At 49.3% G+C, this 17,835-nt stretch overlaps 1 protein-coding gene across 4 annotated transcripts in view; it reads left to right on the top strand.

Moving 5' to 3' along the window:
- The window catches only part of GGT5 (gamma-glutamyltransferase 5), a 27,320-nt gene extending 9,485 nt beyond the window's left edge, over positions 1-17,835 (top strand). For all 4 annotated transcript variants that reach the window (XM_055322281.1, XM_055322282.1, XM_055322280.1 and 1 more), the window contains 11 exons: positions 9,444-9,574; positions 10,229-10,324; positions 10,825-11,020; positions 11,629-11,786; positions 12,286-12,432; positions 13,224-13,360; positions 13,585-13,775; positions 14,175-14,281; positions 14,457-14,575; positions 14,687-14,797; positions 17,372-17,835. In XM_055322281.1, the coding sequence (XP_055178256.1) occupies positions 9,526-9,574; positions 10,229-10,324; positions 10,825-11,020; positions 11,629-11,786; positions 12,286-12,432; positions 13,224-13,360; positions 13,585-13,775; positions 14,175-14,281; positions 14,457-14,575; positions 14,687-14,797; positions 17,372-17,518 (1,458 nt within the window). In that variant the 5' untranslated portion in view covers positions 9,444-9,525 and the 3' untranslated portion in view covers positions 17,519-17,835. The remainder of the gene's footprint in view (positions 1-9,443; positions 9,575-10,228; positions 10,325-10,824; positions 11,021-11,628; positions 11,787-12,285; positions 12,433-13,223; positions 13,361-13,584; positions 13,776-14,174; positions 14,282-14,456; positions 14,576-14,686; positions 14,798-17,371) is intronic.

The following is a 17,835-nucleotide window of genomic DNA, read 5'->3' as shown; positions in this document are numbered from 1 at the left end:
ATTGGTGAGGCTAATTAAGTTGGATTACTTCATAAAAGGTGATATCTTCCATATGTCTGCATTGTAAGGAATACCATTTTCCTTATTAAATTAGTAACATACGGTTTGATACCTTGAGTCAAGGTGAATATCCTTTTTTCAAACACCTGATCCATGTTTTAGCATCTGTTTTGGTCCTTGTCTGAATAAATAAATTTGTGTTTGCAAAAAGATGATTTCTAAACCTGTCATCTCTTCAACATTCACAAGCTTGCGTTCTTCGGTAAAAAATATCCCCTTCTCCCCAACCTAGATGTTCTCGAGTATCACTATCAACTCAAGGACTGTTTTGATTCAATATGTTATAAGCCATCACTATTATGCTTTTTTTTAAAGATTTTATTCATCCATTCATGAGAGACACACACAGAGAGAGGGAGAGAGAGAGAGAGAGAGAGAGAGAGAAGCAGTCTCCATGCAGTGTGTTGGGCTCCACTGAGCAGGGAGCCCAGCACAGGGCTCAATGCCAGGACCCTGAGATCATGCAGGGAGTCTGACATGGGACTCGATGCCTGGTCTCCAGGATCAGACCCTGGGCTGAAGGCAGCACTAAGCCGCTGAGCCACCTGGGCTGCCCTGTTATGCTTTTCAATGCCCAAATTGTCACAGATTTGACCAATGGGAGCTCCTCAAGGCCAGCAACTATGTTCTTTCACATGAATCCATTAGTCTTGGAAAATTTTCTTGACTTCTAGCCCAAGAAGTATACTTGTATATATACACAAGTATACTTGTATATTCCCTCAGCCAGATCTGAAATCAGGAATCAGGAGCGTATGGTATTTCAGAAATCAAGATCTGAGTGCTAGGAGTGTTCATTGATACAGGGAAGCCATTCCTTCTACATTGTGTCCCTGCATAGAACCAGGAGCAATGTACAAATATCATGAGTCTGTACTGAGACCTCCAGTTGAGATCCACAGTCATAGGCTCCTTCCCATCTTCCTCTATCTGGTCCTGTGTGTCTCTTCTGCCATGGTAAGAGAAGTTCTCATCAATGTTAATATATTTACTTACTTGCTCTCTCCCCAAATAATCACAAAATAGTTTCAAAATTACTTCAACAGTACTACTATAAACAACAAATCTACTAAGTAAAATTTGAGATGTCTTTGCAGGTTGTTATTTTTTGTTGTTGTTGTTGTTGTTGTTGTTATTGTCCTTTGGATATATCCCACAAAAGATGTATGGTAAAATTAAAATATTTTTCCTGTGTAGTTATCAGTTCAATATACCATTAGCTTAATTTTTTTCCAATTTGTGTTCAATTCTAGGGTTTCCTTTTAATTTTATTTTTGAATATAAGTCAAAACTGTGTAAAAGACTATATATATCCTTAAGGATCTCATTCACATCATCTTCATACTGTTCCTTTGTTTTTTTAAAGATTTTATTTATTTATTTATTTATTTATTTATTTATTTATTTATTTATTTATTATTGAGAGAGAGAGAGAGATTGAGTACGCCCATAAGCAGGGGGAGCAGTAGATGGAGAGGGAGAAGCAGGCTCTCCACTGAGTAGGGAGCCCAACACAGGGCTCAATGCCAGGACCCTGGGATCATGACTCGAGCCCAAGGCAGACGCCCAAATGACTGAGCTACCCAGGGCCCCCATCTTGTTTCTATTCAATCTTTTAGAGGGAATTATTTTCATTTGTCTTTTATTTTTCTTGTGTTTTTTAATTTATATGTCACTTCTCATTTTTTTTCTTTGTTTCTTTTTTTGCTATGATTTTTTAAATTTCTATTTGCAAAAACAAGAAATATAGCACTTATTTTCTCTTTTTGGCATAGCTTTTGATATCAAGAAAGGTTTGTGGGATCCCTGGGTGGCGCAGCGGTTTGGCGCCTGCCTTTGGCCCAGGGCACGATCCTGGAGACCCGGGATCGAATCCCACGTCGGGCTCCCGGTGCATGGAGCCTGCTTCTCCCTCTGCCTGTGTCTCTGCCTCTCTCTCTCTGTGTGTGACTATCATAAATAAATAAAAATTTAAAAAAAGAAAGGTTTGTGTTTTTGTTCTAATAGTTATACTTCTGTTGATATCTTTATTATATCATATATTATATGTAATTACAATATTAGATATATAAATATGGTACTTTAGTTCTTCTACTTTTGGGGAAAATTCTTTACTACTCTGATGGTTAAACTAGGCTATAGTGCTCAGTCTTTTGGTCAAATACTACTCTAGATGTTGCTCTGAGAGTCTTTTGTAACATTTCATTCAGTTGACTTTAAGTAAAACAGATTATCTTACAACATGGGTGGGCCACATCCAATCAGTTAAAGGCCTGAAATGCAAAACCAGATTTCCCAGAGAAGAAGGAATTCAGCCTTGAATCTGTAACATAAAAATCCTGTCTGAATTTCCATCCTCCTGGCCTCCCCTACAGATTTTGAACTTGCCAGCCTCTGCAATAATATGAACCAATTCCTCAGAATAAAAATCTCTCTCCTCCGTCTATCCCAGTAGATTGAGAGACTTCTCTACTATAAGTGATACTGAAACTACCTAGAAACCTCTTCTTTCCTCTGTTCTCTTTCCCAAGATAGGATCTGAAGGGATATGGGATATCTTTTTACTCTCCGTTAATACCTACTGGTCAAATCAATAACCTTATTCTATTTCTTATATAGCCTCTCCATTCTCACTCCCATCCTCCTTTTTTTAATCCACACAACAGGTCTCACCACCCATAATAGCTTTAGGTGTTTCTACTATTTTTTTCATTTAATTTTCTTTCTTCTACCAAATGAGTTTTCTGTCCACACAATCTTTAAAAGAAAAATTTTCACTGGTTCCCTTAAACACATCCAAACATCCAGTTTTGTGTGCTGTAACACAGGTACATTTACTTTTATCAGTACTGGAGGCCGCCTGTAAACCAGAGTATTTTCTCTTTTTAGCCTGTCATTTAGCCCATAAGTAAAAGACAACAGTCATGTCCTCAAAACAATATCTCTACTCCAGTTTTGTGTTTGTACTGTACCTACATTTTCAGAACAATAGACATTACATTGCTGTACTGTTTCCATTATAACCATCACTTTTAAATCTATAGGTAAATATGTATTTAATTCCTACTCTCACTCATGTTATTTTAGTTGTCTGAAGTTTTATTTTTTAAATTTTCTGTTCTTTTCTTTTTTTTCTTAAAGATTTTATTTATTTTTTCATGAGAGATACAAAGAGAGAGAGAGAGAGAGAGAGAGAGAGAGAGAGAGAGAGGCAGAGACACAGGCAGAGGGAGAAGCAGGCTCCATGCAGGGAGCCCGACGTGGGACTGGATCCCGGGTCTCCAGGATCACGCCCCAGACACAAAGCAACGCCAAACCACTGAACCACCCAGGCTTCCCTGAAGTTTGTTTATATTAGATTCCTCAGGAAGTTTTCACAGAGTAAATATTCACTGAGTTCTTGAGTGTTTATAAAAGTCCGTGGCCTTTGTAGGTGACTGTCGGTTTATCTGGATATAAAATCATTGGTTCACATTTTCTGTCCTTGAATGTGTTGATTATAACACTTCATTGGTGTTGAAAAGTCTGATGACAATCTTATTTTCTAAGAAAGCTAATCTTTATATCTAGATGCCCAAATAATTATTGTTATTAGAGTTCAATAGTTTATTAGAATATACCTCAATATTGACTATTCCAAATTGATTTTTCCCATGCAGTGGAATGACTTTTTTTCAATACAGAATAAGTTTTATGTTTTTTTTTTCTTTTTAAATCAGGAGAGTTATCTTGAATTATAGTGTTTATTTTATTCTGTCCCATAGATTTGGCTTTCCACTCCGGGACTCCTACTAAGTGTATGTTTGATCTTCTTGCCTATCTTTTGTATTTTAAAATCTCTTTTTCATTTCTTTTTGATTAAAAAATTCTCTCTTTTCATCTTCTCTCTCTCTCTCTCTCTCTTTTTTTAGGGAACCTCTGTAAGGATTTCCTCTATCTTTGTTTAGCCTTCATTTCTGAGAATTTTTCTTTTGTTTTATTCTTTCCTGAGTTCTCTAGTTTTGAGTTTTTTTCTATAGTTTTGTTTTCTAAAGTCATCTTTTCCAATCTCTTCATTAACAGTTTTTCTAATTTTGATGTATACTGCCCCTTCATTGCTTCTATAATTCTTTTAATTTATTTTGACACATTTTGAAATATTAAGTTGACATTAACATTTGCTTTATTTTTTTTTTAAAGATTTTACTTATTGGGGATCCCTGGGTGGCGCAGCGGTTTGGCGCCTGCCTTTGGCCCGGGGCGCGATCCTGGAGACCCGGGATCGAGTCCCACGTCGGGCTCCCGGTGCATGGAGCCTGCTTCTCCCTCTGCCTGTGTCTCTGCCTCTCTCTCTCTCTCTCTCTGTGACTATCATAAATAAATAAAAATTTAAAAAAAGATTTTACTTATTTATTCATGAGAGACACACACACACACACAGAGAGAGAGGCAGAAACATGGGCAGAGGGAGAAGCAGGCTCCATGCAGGGAGCCCGAGGTGGGACTCAATCCCGGGTCTCCAGGATCAGGCCCTGGACTGAAGATGACGTTAAACTATTGAGCCACCCGGGCTTCCCTAACATTTGCTTTATAGGCTCATCTTTCTGGTTGCCTGGGAGTTTTCTGCTCCTTATTATCTTTTTCCCTTATAACAACTCTGCTTGGGGTGTGACTTCAACATGTTTTATTGTTCACATTCAAGCAAGATGAATTTTTCTATACTTTTATGCTGGAAGGTGGGTCAAAATAGTTTTTATCACTTCATGGCTCTTGAATTCCTTTTGCTGTTTTCACAAAATGATTGAAAAAATATATATGGTCTCCTACTTTCTTTTTTTTAACATTTTATTTTTATTAAAAAAAAGATTTTATTTTTATTTACTTGAAAGAGAGAGAGAGAGTGTGTGTGCATGTGCACCTGAGTAGGGGGAGGGGCAGAGGGGGAGGAGAGAGAGAAACCTAAGCAGATTCCCCCGCTGAGTGCAGAGCTCAGTACAGGACTCAATCCCATGACTCCGAGATCATGACCTGAGCTGAAACCAAGAGTTGGATATGCAACTGACAGAGTCACCCAGGCGCCCCGTCTCCTACTTTCTGATAATTGTTTTCTCTTTCTTTTCCCTCTGTGGTTCCAGTCTTGTTTAGTTTGCTTCTACTACAGCAGCTTCTCCTCAGGCAGACCCTCTGCCTTGGAGGAGAGTGTTCATTTATTCATTTTGAGAGTCCTCAAAACCCAAAACTCTTTGGCACCATGCCTTTCCTTGGCTACCTTTCACTCACGCATAAGCTGGAGCTTGCCAAACCAAGTCTGTAATACTCATCTGAGTGAAAGTTCTCAGACTGATTGGCCCTCCCGACTTCCCTATGAGACACTGGTGATGTGGGAATTTTGCAGACCCATTTCCTCCCTTCCCATTTCTCTTACACCATTGTTGATAACCCCACACACTCAGATGTGTGGTATTTTCATCATACTCGTTTCAGAACACTTCCTAATCTCCATTGTAATGTCTTCTTTGTCCCATGGGCTAATTATCAGTGTTTTTCTTGATTTCCAAATACATGGGGATTTTCTAAGTCATTTATATGATTTCAGTTCTTTGAAACTTGTTGAGACTTGCTTAAAAGTCCATAAAATGATCTGTTTATATAAATATTCTATGCATGACTGTTGAGTACTGCATTCTGTAACATCAGTTCAGTCATCTTATGATAGTGGTGTCATCGAATCTTCTATAGCCTTACTGATTTTTTTCTTACTTATTTTGTAAGATTCTGAGTGAGGTATGTTAAAATCTTCTCCTGTGTATATTTGTCTCTTCCTTCTTTTCATTATGCCAAGTTTTACTTTGTGTGCTTTTAAACTGTTAAGTGTACCTGTATCCAGATTTTTCTATTCTGGATAGAATTTTCTATTCTATTTTTTTCTTTTTTCTTTTTCTATTTTTTTTCTTGTTGAATTGAGCCTTTTATAATATTAATGTGTCCCTATTATCTCTAATAAAATCTACTTGGTCTAAAATTAATGTAATTATACATATTGTATTATACATATATGTATTAATACAGAATTAATTATACATATGTAATTATACATAGTGTTCACATGATATATATATAGTTTTATTGTCATATATATACTATGTCATATATATACTATATAAAACTATATATATATAGTTTTATTGTCATTTTATCCCTGTCTCTTACTATATTTTTGTATGTTCTATACTCCCCCCATACTTAAATTTTGATATTTTATATTGAATTAATCTTTTAAAAAAATTTTGTGTCCAGGGTGCGGGACTGGCTCAGTCCAATAAGCATTTGCCTTGGGCTCACGTCATGATCCCAGGGGCCTGGGACTGAGTCACTTCGCATATGCATCATGCATCATCTCTGACCAGGCAGCCTGCTTCTCCCTCTCCTTCTGTCCCTCCTTCCTGCTTGTGCTCTCTTGTTCTCTCTCTCACTCAACAAATTAATAAAAATCTAAAACAAAAAACCCAAAAAACTTGTGTCCAATCTGTTGTTAATCCACTGTTAGCACTGAGCTCCTAATTCCATGTTTTATAGTTGCCATTTCTCTGGGGAAATCCTTAATCTTGTCTTTTATATCCTTAAATGTAGTTATTTAGAGTCTGTGGCCTGACAGTTTCATAATCTGGAGATCGATGGGTCTCTTTCTTCATTGTTTGTGCTTTCTCTAGGGCTTTGTTTATGCTGTATTACTGCCTTGTTTGCTTGGTTATTTTAAAGTTAGCATTTGAAGAATGTATTGAAATGGTTAAAAATAATTGTTGGAAAAAATCTGAGGCTCAGGATACCAACATTCAGGAATCGCCTTAATCCAATTTGATTGACAGTGATGATTTGAAGCTGGGCCACTGGGCTTGTCAGGGCTGGTCTGTTTCTTGTTTCACTCTGAGAGTGAGGACCCATCTCCAAGTGTGGTTTACCAGCAAGCCCAGGCCGCAGTCACATGAGGATGTCAAAAGTACTGCATGGCTTCTTGACCACTTCTTTCAGGACTGGCAAACATCTTGAATAGGTAGAGCAGCTCCAAATGCCAGGCTCCTCTGTCTTGAGGCCTGCATTTTTTCTCTGCCTGTGATGCCTTTAAGCAGATATTTTCTCTTTTCTGGCTTTTTTAGTGGTCTGGGAAATTTGATCTGAATTATTTCATTTCCATTTTTTGTTTTTGTTTTTGTTTTTGTTTTATGATAGTCACAGAGAGAGAGAGACAGGCAGAGACATAGGCAGAGGGAGAAGCAGGCTCCATGCACCGGGAACCCAACGTGGGATTCGATCCTGGGTCTCCAGGATCGCACCCTGGGCCAAAGGCAGGTGCCAAACCGCTGCGCCACCCAGGGATCCCTATTTCATTTCCTATTACAGGGATGTCTGATTTACATTTTGACAGATAATTTTGTTAAAACATAAGGGGGAAGGCAGATGTGGGGCACCGAGTAGGAGACCGTTGCAATAACCCAGGTGAGAGATGCTGGTGGCTTGGATCTGGGCACAACATAGTGAAGGTAGGAAGGGAGCCATTTTGGGGGGCAGAGATGTGAAGGAAGTGCAGGTTAGGTCATGTTAAGAGTAAAATGCCTTGGGATGCCTGGGTGGCTCAGTGGTTGAGCGTCTGTCTTCGTCTCAGGGCATTATCTGGAGATCCTGGGATCGAGTCCCACACTGGGCTCCTTGTAGGGAGCCTGCTTCTCCCTCTGCCTATGTCTCTGCCTCTCTGTGTCTCTCATGAATAAATAAATAAAATCTTTAAAAAAAAAGAGTAAAATGCCTCAAATAAAAACTTAAGAAACAAACCAATAAAGTAAAACAAAAGTGAAATGCCTCTTAGATATCCAGAGGAGGTATCTTGTGGATGGCTGGGGATATGTCTGGAGTTTAGGGGACAGTATGAGCTGGAGATAAAACTTGCGGTTATCATTGTGGAGGTTGCATTTAAACTCTGAGCCTAGGTCAGGTCATCTGAGAGAAGATATAGGTGCACAAGGAACAGCAGACTGAGCCAGAGGCCCCCAAAAGCATGAGGTCAGGGAGGTTCCGGGAAACCAGAGCGTGGTGGTGGCGTCAGCGGCGGTGGTGGGAACTTGTCTTCTGGAAGCCGAATGCAGAAAGCACTTCCAGATGCAGGGGAAAATGGGCCAGTCAAAATGAGGTTTTTGTGATGGGAATTAAAAAAATATATATCATTTTCCAGTTTGTCTTGTTTTTGCTTAGGGTGTTTTAATCTTATGAAGCATCTGTGTTTTTCTACGCCTGACTGTGACCATCTTAATGTGTCATGCTGCTGGCCTTTGCCCCTTTTCCTGTTCCAACATTATGTGTGTCCATGTTGTAGCCATGTGTGCCTATGGGTAAGCCCAGAGCAAGGACATGTGGCTCGGAGGAGAGTGGGAGCCCAGGGTGGAGTGCTCAGGCTGAGGGTGCCCAAGCTGAGGGAGGGTGCTGAGGTCAGAGGTCCCATGGGGTAGAGGAGGGGAACCAGGCCCACCCCCTCCTTGGGCCTTGGTTTCCCTGTCTGTAACTGGTATAAATACTTGCTTCCTTGGAGGGCTTGGGAGGACTCCTGAGTGCAGAAAGAGGGAGCACCCAGTGAACTGTGCAGGGCGGTGCCCTAGGAACAGGGTCATTTCCTCAACACAGGCCAGTCTGACTAGCACCTTGGAACTAAAAGGCCCACCCCGGGATCCCTGGGTGGCGCAGCGGTTTGGCACCTGCCTTTGGCCCGGGGCGCGATCCTGGAGACCCGGGATCGAATCCTACGTCGGGCTCCTGGTGCATGGAGCCTGCTTCTCCCTCTGCCTGTGTCTCTGCCTCTCTCTCTCTCTCTCTCTCTCTCTCTCTCTCTGTGTGACTATCATAAATAAATAAATAAATAAATGGCCCACCCCTTGGTGCCCACGGGGCCCTAGGTGGGGCTGAGGAGGCCCTTAGCCCAAGCCTGTGGTAGCAGGACAAGATCCTAAGGTCACCTGAAAAAGTCCAGTCTTAAAAGGACTGGGGCCCACGTGTCCCTGATGAAATGGGGTGTGGGGGCTACCTAGGCTGGGCTCCGGGACTGCTGGGAGGACCTGGGGGTCTAGAAGGGCCCGGGGATTAATGGCCGCAAAAGCACGGTGCAAACTGAGAAGTACCTTGTATAAGGTAAGGGGCGGTGTAAATGGTGTGACAATTTGCAATCTGTAGAGGGCCATGGACCTGTAAGCAGCTGGACTTGAGGGGGTAGCCCAGTGTGGTGTCTGACCTCACGCAGGCTTTGGTGGCAGCAGATGGTCACCCACCTGTCACCATTCCCTAGTAAATGCCAGGCGAGCAAACCCATGTTGGGAGGCTGTGGCCGGGGAGCCAGGCCTCTCATTCTGTGCTGTGTCCCCTAGAGCCATCCTCCAGAAGCGTGGCTCACCCGTGGATGCCACCATCGCGGCTCTGGTCTGCACCGGAGTCGTTCACCCTCAGAGCATGGGCCTGGGCGGAGGAGTCATCTTCACCATCTACAATGCAACCACGGGTAAGTCCAGATAGGGGACCCCATGGGGAGGATGGGATTAAATTGACACGAGATAAATTAACAGAACAAAATCAGATTTTGTCCCCTACATCTGGGGACATGAAATCCCAAAGACAGGCAGGCAAAATGAGCTAAGGGGAAGGGAGTAGGGGTCTGGAACTTCGAAGGGAAAGAATGCAATTCACAGGAAAAGAAAGAAGAGCAAATGTTTGCTAAACAAATATGCGTGAAGGGCTAGAGAGTGGGGGGCTGGGGGGTGGGGGGAGCACTGGGAAACAATGGGGCACAGAGGACTTTGACCAAGCCCTTGTCTGTCTGCCCTACCTAGTTCATATCCTGCTCTAGTTATCTATGGCGATAGCTCTCTTCCTGGAGCAGGTCCTCTAAGTTCTCTCAGGCAGTAGTAGGGGTGAGGTAAAAAGCTCTTCCGGATTCTGCTGGGTTTTAATTGCTTTTAACTCAAAAATAATCTTCATGCCAAAGTGGCCCATCTTTGGGTGGCCTGCTGTTGGCCCCTACAGCGCAGAGGCCAGCTCAAGTACAGAGAGAGGTCTAGAGCAGGGCCAGGGCCACATGAGGGCGCGCTATGGTGGCGGGAGGCCTGGCAGCCACAGGAGTGTCCCTGAGCACTCACATGCCCTGCTCCAACTCCAGGGAAGGTGGAAGTCATCAATGCCAGGGAGACAGTGCCCACCAACTACATCCCAGATCTGCTGGACCAGTGTGAGCAGGCCCAGCCACTGGGCACAGGTGAGGCCCTTGGAGGAGCCACCATTGCCCACCCCACCAGGCCACTGCGGCTGACCAGAGCACTCCCCTGAGGGGGCTCTGTGGACAGGCTGACACCCCGGTGCCAGGGGACGGCAGCTAGCAAATGGGGAGCCCCCATGGAGGAGGTCCTGACCCGCTGGAGTTGGGGGAGTCTTCCTTGGAACAGGGCTTTCTCAGTAGGGAGTGGTGATCCAAGCAGAGGGACCAGCCTGGCCAAGAGCTGGAAGGTCAGTGGAGATGGGGTAGGGGGTGGGGTGGGGGATCCCGGGGCCAGTTTGGGTTGGGCCCTGAGGGAAGGCAATGGGGAGCCATGGGGGAGGTTGAGCAGGGAGGGACATGGTCAGATGTGGCCTCCAGAGAGCTCATTCTGGCTACCATGCCAGGGGGGCCGAGCTGGTGGGGCAAGTGTGGGGGTGGTGGAGAAGCCCTGGGGCAGGCCACGGGCCGGGGCAGGGGCATGATGCCACTGTGCCTTGCAGGGGCCCAGTGGATCGGAGTGCCCGGTGAGCTCCGCGGCTACGCAGAGGCCCACCGCCGCCACGGCCGCCTGCCCTGGGCACAGCTGTTCCGGCCCACCATCGCCCTGCTCCGAGGGGACTACCGCATGCCCTCCGTCCTCAGTCAGTTCCTGCAGAATGACTTCCTCAGGCCTTCCTTATCCAAGACGTCCCTGAGGTGAGCACTTCGCCAGGGGGCCCCTGGGCTCCCGCTTGGCTCCTGGCTTCGAGCTGTGGCTCCCACCCAGTTCCACCTCAGCCCCTCCTTGAGCTGGAGGGTTGACCCTGTGGGGGTGTCGGGGGCCCGAAGGCCAGGAAGGCCAGTACTTTGTCACAGTTCATAGACCTTTGAGCTAGGGGACAAAACCTAATCAGAGCGGCTCAGGCCAGAAGGGGCTTAAACCCAAAGGATGGGCTCCAGGATGTGGATGTGGCCTCTGCCGCCACCCTCTGGCCCTGCCCTTCTCACTCCCTCTGGGCTGGCAGGAGGGCTTGGGCCACCCTCCCTTCACCTCCTGCCAGCCCACTGGCCGTGTCTTCCCGGAGGGGTCCCAGGCCCGAGTAGGGAGTGTGCTTTCCCTGGGCCCAGGTGATGAGAGAGCTGAGAGTCTTCAGACCCACCCAATCCTAGAGGAACCATCTCTCCTGATGTCTACACCAGCCCCTCAGGACCCCAGACCAGGACAGCCTCCCCGTAGGGTCCCCAGGAACCTACAAGAGCCCCTGCAGGAGTGTGGCTACCTTCCGGGGCCTGGCCCCACCCTGAGGCTGCCCCCAACTCCCCAGGCAGCTCTTTTTCAACGGCACAGAACCCCTGAGGGCTCAGGACCCATTCCCCTGGCCCGCACTGGCCGCCACCCTGGAAACCGTGGCCACAGAGGGTGCAGAGGCCTTCTACACGGGGACGCTGGGCCAGACGCTGCTGGAGGACATTGCCAACCAAGGTCAGCTGTGCTGAGGTCCCGGAGCCCCCAGCCCTGCCCGAGAACGAGGTGGGCTCTGGGTGCTAGGAGCGAGGGCAGACCCTTCCTGAGCCCTGCGGGAATGTCAACTGCTCCCAGGACTTGGGGGGGCCGTGCATCCAGGCCTGTCCCCTGCTGGCCTCAAGGACCCCACTGTCAGGGGTCAGGGCCCATGAAGAGCAGAGCCCCAGTAAATGAGGGAGTTAGTGGTGGCCACGGTGGGCCGCAGCGGGCTCCTGGGCCTGGAGCTGGCCACCCTCACAACCTCAGAGGGCCAGCTTCCCCTCTCACCTTCCCATCCTCTTCCCACCAACTGCCTGCCTCTGGCCACCCATCCCTCACAGACCCTTCATCACCCCTAGGGCTCTAGCAGGCGAGGGGGGGCGGTGTGGAGAGCCCCACCACGCGACCTGGGGTCAGGGGCGGTCCCTCGGCCTCAGTGTTTCCATCCCTACACGGGGTCTCCTCTGTCTCTCCTCAGGCAGCCGGCTGACCCGGCAGGACCTGGCTTCGTTCCAGCCCGAGGTGGTGGAGGCCCTGGCGATGCCCCTGGGGAGCTACACCCTATACTCACCGCCGCCGCCTGCAGGGGGCGCGATTCTCAGCTTCGTCCTCAATGTGCTCAGAGGTCAGGCTCCCAGCCCCCCCACCCAGAGTCGGGCCCCACGGGAACTCCAGAGCCCAGCTGTAGCTCTGGGCAGCCTTCCTTTTCTGGCTCGCCCCGGCCCCCCCCCCCCCCGACTCCAAAGATGGGGCTGCGGACCCGGGTCAAGACCCTGCGTTCTGGAGCTGGCCTCTGGCGCAGGCCAAGACATCCTCCCTGCAGCAGGCTGCGCAGGGGGTGAGCGCCGCCAGTGCGCAGCCAGGTGCCTGGCCTGCAGAATGGCCTGGGGGGTCCAGGGAGAGGCCGACTGACAGTTCCCTGTCACCACCGCAGCAAGTCAACACAAACTTGTGGCTTAGAGCAACAGAAACCTATTTTCTCCTAGTTCTGGAGGCCAGAAGTCCAAAATCCAGGTGTCCGCTGACCCATGCTTCCTCCGGGGACTCTGGAGGACAATGTGTTCTTTGTCTCATCCAGCTCTTGGTGGCGGCCAGCATCCCAGGCTGGCTGCATCATCCCCGTCTCTGCCTCCTGCTCACACGGCCTCCTCCTCTTCTCTGTGTGTCCATTTTATAAGACTACATTTAATTGTGTGATTACGTTTAGAGCCCATCCAGATAATCCAGGATAATCTGCTCTTCTCAAGATCCTTAACTTAATCACACATTTTGCCATATAAGGTAAAATTCACTCTTTTGCCAAGGTCGTGGTCGCAGGTTCTGGGGATTAGGACATGGACAAATCTTTTTTGAGGGGGGCCAACATTTCTACCCACTACACTGGGTGACCCCCACCTGTGCCCACCCCCTCCCCAGGGTTCAACTTCTCCTCGGAGTCGGTGGTCAGGCCCGAGGGGAGTGTGAACTTGTACCATCACCTTGTGGAGACGCTCAAGTTTGCTGGGGGACAGAGGTGGCGGCTGTGGGACCCCCGCAGCCACCTGGAGATCCAGGTGAGGTGGTCTGTGGCTAGTGGCCAGCCCCCTTCCGGGCCCCAGGGCTCAACATGAAGGGAAGGCCAGTGGCGAGTACTAGAGGGACAGTGTTGGCACCGTATCTCAGAGGAGCGGGAGGATGGGCAGGGTCTGGGGGTGGCCGAGCTTGAGGACAGACTGGAGAGGGCCTCCCAAGGTGACCCTCTTCTCTGTGGGTGCCGTCACCTGCCCGGCCACTCCAGAACGCTTCCCAGGACCTGCTGGGAGAGGCTTTGGCCCAGCATATCCGCCAGCAGATCGACACTCGGGGTGACCACCAGCTCAGCCACTACGGCCTGGATGGGCCCTCGGGCCACAGGATGGGCACGTCGCATGTGTCTGTGCTGGCGGAGGATGGCAGTGCTGTGGCAGCCACCAGCACCATCAACACACCGTATGTGCCTGCCTGTCCCCAGGCCCCACTCCTTTGCTCCCTCAGCTTGTTTTACAAAACACCCGGTCTCTCCTTGCTTGTGTCCATGGGGCAGTACCTTGCTTTTTCCCTGGCCTTCCTGTCTGTCAGAGGGACCATCCACTCTGTCATCTCTGGCTGGAAGGCCTCCGATGGGTGGCCCTGAGCCAGGATCTGCTTGGGGATGAGCTTTATCCAGAAGGACACCCTGATGGGGGGCACAGGTGGATCCTTGGGGGCACACAGGGAGAGAATAGTGACTCCAGCACGCTAGCAGGCTGCCACTAAAATGAGGGGCTCCTGGAAAGTGGTGCTCAGGCACCTGTGAGGGGTAGGAGACTGGAGCCTGCAGCCTGAGCCCAGACTCCCCTCTGTCTGCAGCTTTGGAGCAATGCTGTACTCACCACGCACAGGCATCCTCCTCAACAACGAGCTTCTGGACTTATGCTGGAGGCGCCCCCTGGGCTCGAAAGTCACCCCCCAACCTGGTGAGCCTGAGGACTCCACTGGTGAGAAGAGGGAAAGTGGGCAGGCCAGGCGCTACAAAGCAGCCCTTGGGCCAGCCCCAGTTTGCACAGCAGTGGATGGAGACTCAGATGGAGGGGTGGTCTAGAGGGTGCTGGGTGGAAGTGAGGCTGCAGGTGACACCCATCCGGCCTCTAGTTCCAGGTGAGCGGCCTCCATCATCCATGGTTCCCTCCATCTTCATCAACACAGCCGAGGGGTCAAAGCTGGTGATAGGCGGGGCCGGTGGGGAGCTCATCATCTCTGCTGTGGCACAGGTGAGTCAGGGAGCTCCTGGCTGGAACATCCCCTCCAGGGGATGGGAGGTGTTCGTGTAGGGACACTGGTGTCCCCTCCCTCCCCTCCTGTGTTTTCCTTTTTTCCCCTAGGTTATTATAAAGAAGTTGTGGCTTGGCTTTGACCTGAGGACTGCCATTGCAGCCCCTATCCTACATGTCAACAGCAATGGCCAAGTGGAATATGAACCCAACTTCAGCCAGGTAAGACCACTGTCCCTGTCTCCACTAGGACAGATGCCTTGGTGCCTGCTGCTCAGAGCCCCCCATGGGGTCTCAGCTCTCCAGTGTCTTAGGCTGGGCACACTTCCCCTTCTGGCGCTGTCAGGAGTTCAGAAGCTCAGCGGGGGAGGCACCAGGCCAATCCTGTGGCCTCCAAGGCAGGAAACAGGGTGTTATCCATGCTTCTCCCAGGCCAAACACCTCTGCACCTTGGTCTCTGCTCTGTCCTATTCTCTCTAGAAGCTAGTTTTCCTTCCTGTGGCCTCTCAGACTCTCCCACATGGTGATCTTTTTCCCTGTGTAATTTGTAACCTTTATGTGTCAGTTTATTTGTAAGAGTATTCTGTGACAGTTTGCATAGCAATTTCCTTCTGCAGCATGGGTGTTGCATCAGTGCTAGTTCTTAGGAACATTTCCTGGTTTCCACACACACACAGGCAGGTCCCCAGAGCTAAACTCTCTTGTCTGACTCCCTGCCCCCATGGCCCTGTCCCAACAGACAGTCACCTCCCTCAGAGCTTCTCTGGGCTGGCAGGTACCCTTTGCTGAGGTCTAATTTAAAAGCCTGGCAGGAGGACGCCTGGGTGGCTCAGCGGTTGAGTGTCTGCCTTTGGCTCAGGGCGTGATCCCAGGGTCCTGGGATCGAGTCCCGCATTGGGCTCCCTGCAGGGAGCCTGATTCTCTCTCTGCCTGTGTCTCTGCCTCTCTCCGTGTATCTCTTATGAATAAATAAATAAAATCTTTTAAAAAAGTAAAAATAAAAGCCTGGCGGCATGTCGAGGCCCTGAGCCTCATGCCTGGCATCGATTCAGCCAGCTGGGGTCTAAGGTCCTCAAAGTTGCCTTTCCTGTGGTGAGGCGCTCTTCTTGTCAAGGCTGCCTCCCCTGGCCCTTAGAGCACCACAGTGTGAGGAACCTTTACTCCAGAGGAGTGTGTGTGTAGCCCCTGTGAACCATAGTCTTGGGGGCTGGAGATGAAGGATTTTCAGAGTCCCTGCTATGGGATCCTCCCCATGGCAGAAAGATGGAGAGTATTCCCTCAGGGCTCATCTTGGATCTTTCCTGAACCTTGACTGAGGTTTTTACTTTGTGGACAATTCTCTGAGGACTCGGAGAAGCCAACGACCAACTGTAAGGCCAAGATCCTCAGCTGGCTTGGAGTGTTAGTGTTGGCCGTACATCCAGGGCCTTCTATGACTAGCATCTGGGTGGAGGCCTTGACTGTCCAAAGGCCTTCATAGGCAAGCCCAGGGACTAAGGCCAGAAGGGTCCTCCTCCCTCAGGGCCTCGGAATTTGGCCACTAGATACTAAGGCACAGAGTCTTCTATGACCACTGGTCCTATTGTTGTCTCAGCCATGGGGACCTTGGCCTTCAAATCTAAGGACCCTGGACAATTAGTGCATCAGAGAAACATAACCCAAGGGTGCTCTGGAGATCTCACCCTACCCATGTGACATCAAGTATGAGGCCCTGGTCCTATGGATTGCAGAGCATCAGGGTCTTTGTACATAGAAATCACTGGCACCTAGGGCCCTTGTGGGCTGAGATCCTTGGCCTGGGGCTGGTCCAAAATGTTAAGTGAAAATGTGAGGCCCGAGTAGCACAGGCCTCTACACTTCAGAATCCATGTAAAGGTTATAGACTGGCAAATATGTGAGCACCCTAACACTCTAAGAACCCTGTGGGTTCTTAGAAACCCACACCTAGGTCCCTGATGTCTTCAAATTCCACAGACTCGCTCTCTGAGACCGGAGCCACATGCACTGAGCGCCTCACCGTCCAGGAGCACTGGTGCCTTTAACCTGGGCATCAATGTCCTTGAACTCATAGGCATTCAGAGAAAATGGGATCTGAAGCTTTGGATCCTCCTTTCAGCTGCTTCCTCAACCAATGGGGCCCTAAGCTTTTAGGGCCTCAGACCCTAAGAAGTTTACCATTTTCTTGGCAGCCAGGGTCTCTAGTCTTCTCTGGTCAGTGTTGAGGTGGAAGGTCTTATGTAGCTCAGCTGCTGGTACCAGGACCTTCCTCCTCCCTGTCCCAGGGTCCCTGGGCACTGAGACCCTGAGGCAGGGAGCCAGATGTTGAGTTGGGCAGTTCCTATGTATGGAGGAGCTGAGACTTACTCCAAAGGCCCCAGGTTCTACCTTCTAGAAGGCTTTGCTTTCAAGGTCCTCAAAATTAGAGGTCTGTCAGCCTAAGTTCCCAGCAGCCATTTCTCTGCCAAAGCCCCTAGAGTCCTCAGATGTTGTGCTCAGGCCCTGGTGTCCTTGGATCCAGGCCAGAAATGATCTTGCATTTCGAGCTCCTTCTGGCCTGACTGGTGTCCTCCCCGTTGTGCTCCCTGGAGCCTGGCTCCTCCACTGAACTTTCTGTGGGAGACCACAGACTCCATGCCCTATAGACAGGCCTGCCTCCAGTGCTGTCCCACTGTCACTGCCACTGACGCCCAGTCCTGCTGGCTCCGTTGGGGCTCAGGTCTCTGCCTGTGGCCTTGCCCCCTAGACAGGTGGAGCTAAGCTGTCCTCACCTGTGCACTGGCCTTCTTTTCCTTCCAGGAGGTGCAGAAGGGGCTCCAGGACAGGGGCCACAACCAGACTGAGAGGCTCTTCTTCCTGAACGTGGTCCAGGCCGTGTCCCAGGACGGGGCCTGTGTGTATGCCGCAGCGGACCCGAGAAAAGGTGGGGAGGCCTCAGGCTACTGAGCAGACTGCTCCTGAGAGCTGCAGTCTGGCCCCCCATCAGCCTGTGCGCAGGCTGGCCTTGGCCACAGGACCAAGCATTCGAGCAGGATCTGGACCCTTCGGCAGAGGGTTGGCCTGAGGCTGCAAGAGGTGTGGACAGCTTGAAAGTCGGATGACTGTGAGGGATGAGCCATCTCCCAGAGCCCCTTGCAGCCCTTCCCTGGCCCCCCAAGCCTTCACTAAGCCTCTCACCCAGGACTGTGGCCCACCTTCCCCCCAGGCCACACTCCCCATCTGTATACCCTTTAGTCCAAGATTAAAGAGCAGGGTGGACCTCA

This window comes from Nyctereutes procyonoides, unplaced genomic scaffold (assembly GCF_905146905.1).
Source record: "Nyctereutes procyonoides isolate TBG_1078 unplaced genomic scaffold, NYPRO_anot_genome, whole genome shotgun sequence".
Taxonomy (NCBI): Eukaryota; Metazoa; Chordata; class Mammalia; order Carnivora; family Canidae; genus Nyctereutes; species Nyctereutes procyonoides.
This window is presented reverse-complemented; position numbering and strand designations above follow the sequence as displayed.